Here is a 9,878-nt window from a genome sequence, read left to right as displayed (position 1 = left end):
AAAATAAAATCGATCAATCGACATTTTAATTTAAATTCGATCAACTAATAAAAAAATAAAAAAAATACAATTGATCAATCAACATTCAAATTAAAACTTGATCAACTAATCAAATTGAAATTAAATTCGATTGACCAATTAACATTGAAATTAAAATTCAATTGATCAATCAAATTGAATTTAAAATTGAATTGACTAATTAATATTCAAATAAAAACATAATCAATTAATCAAATTGAAATCTTAATCAAGATCGAAAAGTGAAATACAATTAATCTATTAAATTTAAATTAAATCAAAATTAAAAATTAATCAATTAATCAAAATAAAAAATAAAAAATAAAAAATAAAAAATAAAAAATAATCAATAATGATCCACCAACTCGTCATGGGTTTTTTTCTTTGATTCGATCAAAAAAAGAATAAGAAATAAAATAAAATAAATAAATAAATAAAGGTAAAAAAATTATTAAAAAGAAAATTTAAAAGATATTTATGAACGGCCTTTCTCTCTCTTTTTTTTTAAACAACACAAGAGGCTGACGGTTTTTTAGGGGTAGACAATATTAAAAAGAAAAAAAAAAACAAACAAACAAACAGAAAGGAAAGAGAAAAGAGTACGAAAAGAAAAAGGAGACAGGCCCCACTTGCGTCTTCTGCAGCCAAGGTACGAAGCCCCACTCCATTCCAACTTTGCCCAGCCTTCCTTTCTCTCCCACTTCTCTCTTTAGCCTCCTCCGTCTTTCCAACTCCCTCAAAAATAGCTCCATCTCGTCTCCTCTCCCAAACGTCCACTGCACATCACCCTCTTCTCATCCTTCTAACTCTCTCGGACAGCAGTCACCACCACACTCTCTTCAACCATATGCACCAGCCCCTATTCTCACTTCTCTCTCAGCCGAACTCTCACAGTCCATTCCTTTTCATCTTCAACCTGCAGCAACACGATCAACCATTGATTACAGCACCCTTGCTGCCCTCTCTTCTCCTCCATTAAACCTGCAACACGCCTCATTGATTACAGCCCCACACAACAGCCATTCTAATCAACGTAGTAGTCCAACAACCCCCTCCTTGCTATCTTTGACACCCCTAACGTCTTTCATTGACAGCCCCTATTGCATCTTCTTCAAAGCCAGTCCAAATCATCTCTCAGCCATCATTAATACCGGCACCCACAACCCCTCTCGAACTCACCTACTCACCATGACCATGGAGGAAGAAAAGAAGAAAGGAAAAGAAGGAGAATAAAGACCTTCTGTTAGCAGCCACAAACATCTTCCCCAACCTTCTGTTACAGCCCTCTCAGTCCCTTTTTTTTTCTCATCATCTCAGCCATTCTTTCACAATAAAAATCTTCTACGTGGCTCAATAACTTTCGATTTCAATATACATTGATTTTCGATTCGAGGAAATACTCACGTGCCTTGATTGATACTCAAGCGCCTGAATGAACCCATCGCAGCCACCAATCGATCATAGAGGTAATTTGGATTTTTTATTTCGTTTATCTCCTTATTATTTATTCTCTTTTTTTGTTTTTATGAGGTGGATGATTATCCGACCTTCATTAGTATGTTTCTAACGTTTGCCGTGTCCTACATTCTCCGGATAAAATAATGTTTCTTGGCATCTATGCACGAATGATCGATTCAATGATTTTGCCACGTATTCATGATTTTTCCGATTGGATAATTTGCAACGTGTTCCTGATTTTTTATTTAAAAACTTTGCATACATGTGTGAATAGTTGATGCGATAATTTGCAACGTTTTCCTGATTTTTATTCAAAAACTTTGCATACATGTGTGAATAGTTAATTTGATAATTTGCAATGAGTTTCTGACTTTTACATTATTCGAGAGCTTTGCATATATATGTGATTCGCTACTTTGCAACGTGTTCCTAGTTTTTTTTATTATTCAAAATTTATTTTGTGTGTATGTGTGGATGAATGATTCATTGCCCCATGTCCCTATTTTAAAGTTTTGTGGGTTGTTGATTCGCCAATTTGTCGATCTATTGTGTGTTTGTAATTTGGAGACTTTCATGTTCACATTAGAGGAGCCCGTTTGTGAGAATTGCTCTAGTGTTTGTTGCAGCAGTGGAGAACTAGAAAAACATTTTCTCTTTTTGAACTCGGAATAATCAATAACTTATCTTTTACTTCAGCCGTGATGGAGAAAAGTTCGGGTCCTCCGGAGGGAAGTCCATCGTTGGAGGAAAAACCCATGGAAATATCAGATAAGCAGCCTGGAGTAATGGAGAAAAGTTCAGGTCCTCCAAAGGGATGTCCATTGTTGGAAAAACCCATCGAAATATCCGATAAGCAGCCTAGAGTGATGGAGAAAAGTTCAGGTCCTCCGGAAGTAAGTCCATCGGTGGAGGAAAAACCCATGGAAATATCAGATAAGCAGCCTGGAGTAATGGAGAAAAGTTCAGGTCCTCCAAAGGGACGTCCATTGTTGGAAAAACCCATCGAAATATCCGATAAGCAGCCTAGAGTGATGGAGAAAAGTTCAGGTCCTCCGGAAGTAAGTACATTGGTGGAGGAAAAACCCATCGAAATATCTGATAAGCAGCCGGGAGTGATAAAAAAAAGTTCAGGTCCTCCGGAGGGAAGTCCATTATTGGAGGAAAAATCAATCGAAACATCTGACAAGCAGATGGAAGAGAGCATGGCTGAGGTTAGCTCCTTACTCTCTCTCTCTCTCTCTCACACACATTCTCTTTGTAATTAGTAATTACAAGTTAGATGATCATTTATTAATCAATCGTTCCACTTTCCGTACAGGATCAATGGGACTCGAAATTCATTCAATTGCTTTCAATGATGGATGCGGTGGGTTTTATTTTATTTTTTGTTTAGTTTTTTCACACTTTGCTTTGAATCTTTATAACAAAAAGATGTAATGTACAGATTAATCAAAGAACTAGTTCTCTTCAAACTACCAGTTTACTCATGAAAAATGATGTCGAATGGTCAAAATCAGTTGTTCAGGTATTCACTTTTATTTTTATTATTCACCAAACCAACTTGTATTTAAAGCATTTTTTTTCTTTACTATTTTACAGAAGGCGAAAATCGAGTCAGATGACTCGAATAAGAAGCATTTGAACAGGTATCAAACTCATGACAAACTAATGTATCAGAAATTTTTAATTTATATTTATATGTACGCAATAAAATTAAAAATTTGAGTGTCACTTATTTTATGTTCTTGTTACATTAGGTTAAGTGAGAAACTGGAAAAATTGGAGAAAAACTTTGAAAATCTGCAAAGTGCATTTGAAGATTATAATAATAGGTAATAAATTTTTGACTTTGTATTTTTATAGAAAACCCTTAATATACAATGACTTACTTTATGTTATCTTATTTCAGTTTGAGATCGCCAGCTGCAGAAAAGAAGGAGTTAATTGGTAATTGTTATTTTTATTTAAATTTATTTAGTTGGTATATTCTTGTCCTCACACATGCAGTATGTTCTATTGTGTGTGTTTTTTTTTTTTTTTAATTGAACCCTTAAAACTTAATTAGTTTGAGACTTTCCCTCCCATGCATATTTCAGCCAAGAGGGTTCTTGTTGAATTTTTTATTTAATAAATTGTTAAAAGTTTAATTTCTTTTAATGATTCAAAACTTTGTTTGATTTGTTTAAAGTTTGAGAATTGGCTTATGAATTTTAGATTGGTTAAAGAAAATTTAACAGGTTTTTATTTCAAATATGAAAAAAAAAAATTATTTTGTGAAAAAAATTGTATTTTGTTTGTTAAAATATTTTTATTTGTTATTTGTCGAAGTTAAAAAAGTACTTTTGTTTGTTAAAAGGTTTTAGACTTTTTAAAGGTTTTTATTTTAAAAGATTTAAAATTTATTGAAGGTTTTTGTTTTAATTTTTAATGCATTGCATGAGCAGGAAAGTTACGATGATACTCTTGAGAAGATTGTTTTTTAATTGAGCATGGTTTTCGAGGTTCGGGACATGGTGAATTTTTTGAAAAAAAAATTTCAACGTATTTCGTGGGGTTTTTTTTTGCACTACAGGAGAGATTGTCAAGGGTATTTTGGTCATTTTCGATTTTTTTGTGAGAAAAATTATAAAATGTTCCATTTTATCTCGAGAAATGATTTCATGTGTTTCAAGGTGTTTTCTTGAGTGTAACGTGGTGTCTACGTTTGTTTCGAGTATCAGCGGTGTTTTCCTAATTTTTGTTAAATTTTATAATTTTGGCTAAAAGTTTGATTTGGTCCCATAATTATTATCTGTCTTGAAGTTGAGTATATTTCTAGCATAGCTTAATTTCATAGTTTAGTTTGAGTGTCAAGGAGCTTTTTGTTATTTTGTTAAGTTTCTCGAATTTCGAGGTATTGTGGGATGCAAACCTAAGCATGCTTAATTTCTGTCATTGAGCGTCAACACAATAAAAGGTGTCGAAGATGGTGCACAAGCTTTCGGTTCTCAATTGATGTTTGTTCATCATAAGGAATCCACAACAACCACAGTGATGAGTTGTTGGGTTAGGCAAATTCAAAATGGGTGTCTACAGTCAGTAGTTTGAAAACATATGCTATCTCAAATATTCACCAATATGTGTATATGTCCCTCTTACCTTGGTCTTCTCTAGTAGACTAATGTAAAATGGCCTCAAAATACTCTTTTCATCAACTTGAAGCCAAAAAACTTTGATTTTTCTTTCCAAAAGTGGACATCTTCTACCTTTTAAGCAAATTTGTTTGGCTTCTGAAATAAATTTTTACTAACTACCATAAACTCAGTCAACCTCCTCATTTCATTTCCGGACACCCCTACCATCTTAGTTCTGCCAGCTCAAATCACCATTCTCCACTGATGTTTACTGCTTGACTTCACCCCAACTTCAAGAAAGCTACTCCAGCCATTAGATTGCCTCCTAACTAAGATCCATTCTTGCACCTTAGGAGTTCTCTCTATCGTGCAAAATAACAATCTTTCTCGATTAGATCTTTCTTCACCACTGAAAAAACCTTGGGTTCTACCACTGCAGTTTACATTGGACCCATTAGATATGCATTTAAATATTATTTGATACTGTATTTCTATATTAAAAAGGATTAAAATTATTAGATTTGATTATTATGGAGTACATATCAACTATCACACTTATTGTGGACATAATACATGATTCATCACTCGCAAGTTTCTAGGGAATACGCCACACTTGCAAAAACATGGAAGAATCTAGTGGAGGGCAGAGGGAATAGAATGGATAGCTATTTTCATACCTGCAACTCTGATTTAGAATATAGATAGGTAGATGTGGTGTTAACCATTGAATTTTCTTCTATGTACTTTTGATTGATTATTATTTATTAATGATGCTCATGCATGGCAAAAAGATCCAGAAGTTCTCTTAGAAACTGCATGATAACTCTGTTAACATCATTTCAACTATCACATTATTCAAGAAGACACATTTAGGTCAAGTTTGTTGAATTGGGGTTTAGGCGAACCCCCATCTAGTTAGATGGATTGCCTTCTTGTATCCTCCTCCAAAAAACAACTGAGATTACTAGGAAAATCAGTGGGGTACAAAACAGTTGTGCCATGGCTGGTTCTTATCGATTAGTTTCCTTTATAACTGAAGCACACTTCCATGTCCAAGGACCGACTCTGTAGCTCCTTAAATACATTGATTAGCCTCTTTACTTACCAAGGATAGTACACTTAGAATTTAAGCATTGCACAGAAACCATGGAATCTGAAGCTACCCTTAGTTTCCGGAACCCCATTCTGATGGCAAGGTCAGGCCCCAATCTGATAGCTTGAATTTTCAGGAAGAGACAGGTTTCGCATAAGTAGTGTAGGCAATTGCAGCTATATCCCTGCCCAAGTGATCCCTTGGAATAGTCCCCGTTCGTTCCCTCTCTTAGACCCTTCACAGTCTCATCAGTGTTCAGTTGAATAATCCTTGCATCAGGAGGGTCCACCTACAGCTTTTTTGGAATTGATCTAAAGAAGGAGACTGAGATGTTCCAGGATCTACAAAGGTTTCTGTTATTGTGAGAGTCTTCCACCTTCAGATTTAAAGAGAGCAACCTGAGCTTTATATCCTCAACAATTTTCCAGAACACTGTTTTGGGGGTTAGTAATTCATTGGAGAATATCCTTCTGCACCTCTCAGCACACAAATGGAAAACAGAGGCATTAAATAAATAATTAAAAATAACACTGTTTCCAGGATTTCCCATTTCATAAACGAAAAATACATAAGTAAAAATAAATTGATGGAACATAGGTGTTAACAAGAAGCCATGTAAAACAATGAAGTATGATCAATAACATTGAGACTAAAAGAAAACTCGTCAATCATTAGGCAATGAGCATCAATACAATGAACTTTGATTTTCAATTGAAACTCATATGGCAATGTCTGTAAATCCAATGTGAACAGAAAAATGAAATATGATTAATGATCCCAAAACTCATGTACATATTGGATCACTATTTGCATGCTATATCTTTACAAAGTTATCATTTTTTTTCATTATTTATCAAATTAACTTGGATTTAAGCATATAAACTCTTTACTTCATAAATGCTAACAATCCTATCTTGTCGTTTCAGCTACCTACTTGAAACATATGGCTTATTATGAGAAACAAATACCTGAAGTGCACAATAAAGGGGTAAAACTGGCACAATTTTCTGATGAGACTGTGAATGCATTTAATAGAAGGATACTCTTCTATCTTGGATTTGTTTCCATGACTTTCACAATGGGTGAATTTTGCATGCAAAATATCACTTCAGGAAATTTGCTGCTTATTATTTTTTTTGACATGGTATGGAGTGGAATTACAGCCTATAGAGATTTTCAAAAAGCGGCAAGAGAACTTGACAAGTTAGAGACATTTTATGTGACATTGCAACGTGGAGGGAAGAACTTAGTGCGTATGATAAGGGGGAAACGATCGATAAGTTCTAACCAAATTACTTCTGAAGGATCGACAAGTTCGGAAAGTACTTCTGCACTTCCTGACCAAGGAAGCCAAGTTAATTTGGAACACTACCCAGAATTCCAAATATTGGAATCGTTTGAGGGTTTAGTGAAACGAACGCTTTCATATAGGAAAAGGTCGAAGTGTGAAAACATAGTGAATGCCCTTATGCCGACTGCTGTTTTCCTCGTTCTTTATGTCGTCATAGCCTACTTTCGTGTTACTGCATGTGGTAAGTTCATTTCCATCACTCTTTTTGTTTTTGTTTTTTTTTTTTTTTTACTTCAAATATTTTGAAAATCTGAAATTTATGTTTCTTGAACAGAAGATAAATCTATGCCCCTAAGTGTAAACTGGAACAGATGTGCGGATATGGAGCAACATGAGGTAAACATAATGGACAATTTTCTCTTTGATTTGAATTGTGTTTTTTTTTTTCTTTCTTCTTTTTCATCCTTTTCTTTATTTATTTTTAATTTTATTCTTGCCTTTTTTGGTTTGATTTAGAGTTTCACATTTATATTTCCATTACCATCAATGATTTCTCTTCAGTTGTGCGAGGACAGAAGTATAGTTGCACAGTTTTTTGGAAGACTGTAGGGAAGCTGATATCAAGAGCATGTGCCCCTGAATTATTTTTGTTCAAGGTTCAAACCAACCAATTACATGAAGGATTTAATTGAACTATTTCATGACTTCAATGGCTTTTATTAGCCATAAAGAGTAGACTTTCAATTTCGTAAACAAAAGGTCTCTGACAATATGAAGTCTCTTTTATTATGTTAGACTATAAATTTTTACTTTACCACGTTTTTTGACATTGAAGAACTTTGAGGAGTTTGACATATGAATTGCAATTTTCCAACAAAACTTGTATTCCTTGATTGATCTAGACCAATGATTTTTCTTTTCATATTATATATTTCTTATTAGTAATTTTCTTTGTGGGTTGTTGCAGAAAACTGACCCTGTACTTGTCAAATTCATAATTCTCCCCAATTACCCCAATCTCCATAACATATCATTGAATTCAAATCTTGGGTTGAGATGATGAGTATGCATCAGAAAAACATATATAAATAAAAATGAAACAAAGTACAGAATATCAGAAGTGAGTTAGAGATACTTTGTTTCTCCATGCATCTCTTTGCCCAGGCTATAAACTTCGGGACTTCTTACTCTATAATGAAGTTTTTGCATGTCTCCATGGTGTAAAACCAGCTGGTAAAGGGCAAAATCAGCTTTGGGCACTCTTATTTTGTGTATCTCATACCCACTAGGAGGGTAAAAATACTATTTTCCCAAGGGTTGGATAATTTCATCATTGGATTGCAATTAGGTAAAGATATCAAAAAGGAAACTTGTTTTTTCTTAGCCTTATCATTTTCTATGGAAAACATTTTGCATATGCAAGCACTATTACTAGTACAAAAACCTAACGTCCAACCTCATGTGTCTGACTTATCATATTTTGTCACCAAATAACCACTGATTTGGTTTCTGCAGTAATCAAGGTCATTTTTTTCCCTCCTAAAGTTTTCATTTACTCATTAAAACAATTATATATATATATATATATATATATATATATTTGATAGTTTGGAAATTCTATTTACCTGGATTTTGAAATGTGTAGAAAAATAGTGGTGGAAAATGGGTGGGGTGGAAAAACAGATCGTTGGTCTTTGATTACATTTGAAAGAAAAAGAAAGTGGGTTGAAAAGAAAATGGGGAAGAAGAGAGTAGCTGGTGGTGAGTGAAGAAAAAAAGGTAAAGAAGATAGGAGGTAGGGGGTGGCCGATGAAGAAGGTGATGACGGCCTAACAATGGTGGGGATGGGGAAGAAGAAGAGAGGTGGTTATAGTTTTGATTTGGGAATGAAAATTGTCGGCACAATTCATTTTTCCAACTTTTTTCTCATAGGATGTGGAAAAATGAAATTAAGACTTTTGTTGAATTTTTAGAAGATGGTGGGTAGAAAACCATTTTCCACCATATTTTCTATGTTCAGTTAAACACATCCTCAAAAAAAATAAAAATAAATAAATAAATCAATAACTCTTAACTGTTGGTAAAAAAAAAAAAAAATCTATTTTGCTAAATACGATGTCAACAATGGGCCAAATCAGGTCCATTGTGGGTCAGGCTGCTTCAAACTTTTGGAGGAACCTGCTCGTAACATGTCATGTTTGTTTGTTTGTTAATATTTGGAATACCTCCTTGGAGACACCACGTGTAAATTATATACAGGTGACTTGTACCAAAATTTTGAAGTGGGATGACTGCTTCAAAGTTTTTTCCAAAATCACTTACGTTCAAGCCCAGACTGATTTGCAAGTATGCAAGCCTATTTATGAGCTGAGTTCGATTAACCCACATATTTTCTTTGATATATATTATTATTAATGTAACCATAGTGAATTATAAACAAAATTATCATAGGGACTGAATCTATTAAGCTCGAGCCCAACTCTAACCATGAATCAGGCCTAGTTTGGCCTGTCCCAGGCTAAGGACACTGCCCGACGCCTTATAATATGAGAACCTCTCCATATCCATATGGAATTTAGCCAAATTAACAACAAAACCTTTAATTTTGGACGAAATTAAACTAGTGGAAGACATCAACTTTTTTGCCTTTGTTTAATCATCACTGTGACTTAATTGTAATTTTTTATGACGGAAGCAGTGACATCTTGTGCAAATATGAACAGATGAATTACAAATACAATTCTAGGGCGCCAGTCCAGACTGTTTCCCTGGTTTGGCAGGAGTTATCCATCTTGTGCAAATATGAACAGATGAATTACAAATATATAATTTTTCTTGGAGTTCAAACACGTTGGGCTGTACAGGGCTTTTGATTGATTTTGAAATAATAAAAGGAAACATGAGA

At 34.1% G+C, this 9,878-nt stretch overlaps 1 protein-coding gene across 2 annotated transcripts; it reads left to right on the top strand.

The window, feature by feature from the left end:
* Positions 1 to 735: 735 nt before the first annotated feature.
* Positions 736 to 8,250, top strand: LOC147392481 (uncharacterized). Of its 2 annotated transcripts, none has more exons than XM_086417186.1 (10): positions 736 to 1,484; positions 2,173 to 2,687; positions 2,795 to 2,842; positions 2,921 to 3,001; positions 3,076 to 3,122; positions 3,234 to 3,308; positions 3,386 to 3,423; positions 6,609 to 7,214; positions 7,311 to 7,369; positions 7,535 to 8,250. In XM_086417186.1, the coding sequence occupies exons 1-10, from the start codon at positions 1,451 to 1,453 to the stop codon at positions 7,580 to 7,582; spliced, it is 1,551 nt and encodes a 516-aa protein (XP_086273312.1). In that variant the 5' UTR covers positions 736 to 1,450; the 3' UTR covers positions 7,583 to 8,250. The 2 variants fall into 2 exon arrangements, with proteins under 2 accessions (XP_086273312.1, XP_086273311.1); XM_086417185.1 differs by having other exon boundaries at positions 7,308 to 7,369.
* The last annotated feature ends 1,628 nt before the right edge of the window (positions 8,251 to 9,878 follow it).

The sequence above is a fragment of the Akebia trifoliata genome, chromosome 11, assembly GCF_017979445.1.
Source record: "Akebia trifoliata isolate Shusen 1 chromosome 11, ASM1797944v1, whole genome shotgun sequence".
Lineage (NCBI taxonomy): Eukaryota > Viridiplantae > Streptophyta > Magnoliopsida > Ranunculales > Lardizabalaceae > Akebia > Akebia trifoliata.
Note: the sequence above shows the minus strand (reverse complement) of the source record. Positions and strands in the feature narration are given on the sequence as shown.

Coding starts and splice junctions, on each gene's coding strand:
- LOC147392481 (XM_086417185.1), top strand. CDS start 1,451: ATGAACCCATCGCAGCCACCAATCGATCATAGAG. Junction 7,215..7,307: donor CTTTCGTGTTACTGCATGTG/GTAAGTTCATTT, acceptor TTTCTTGAACAG/AAGATAAATCTATGCCCCTA. Junction 7,370..7,534: donor CGGATATGGAGCAACATGAG/GTAAACATAATG, acceptor ATTTCTCTTCAG/TTGTGCGAGGACAGAAGTAT.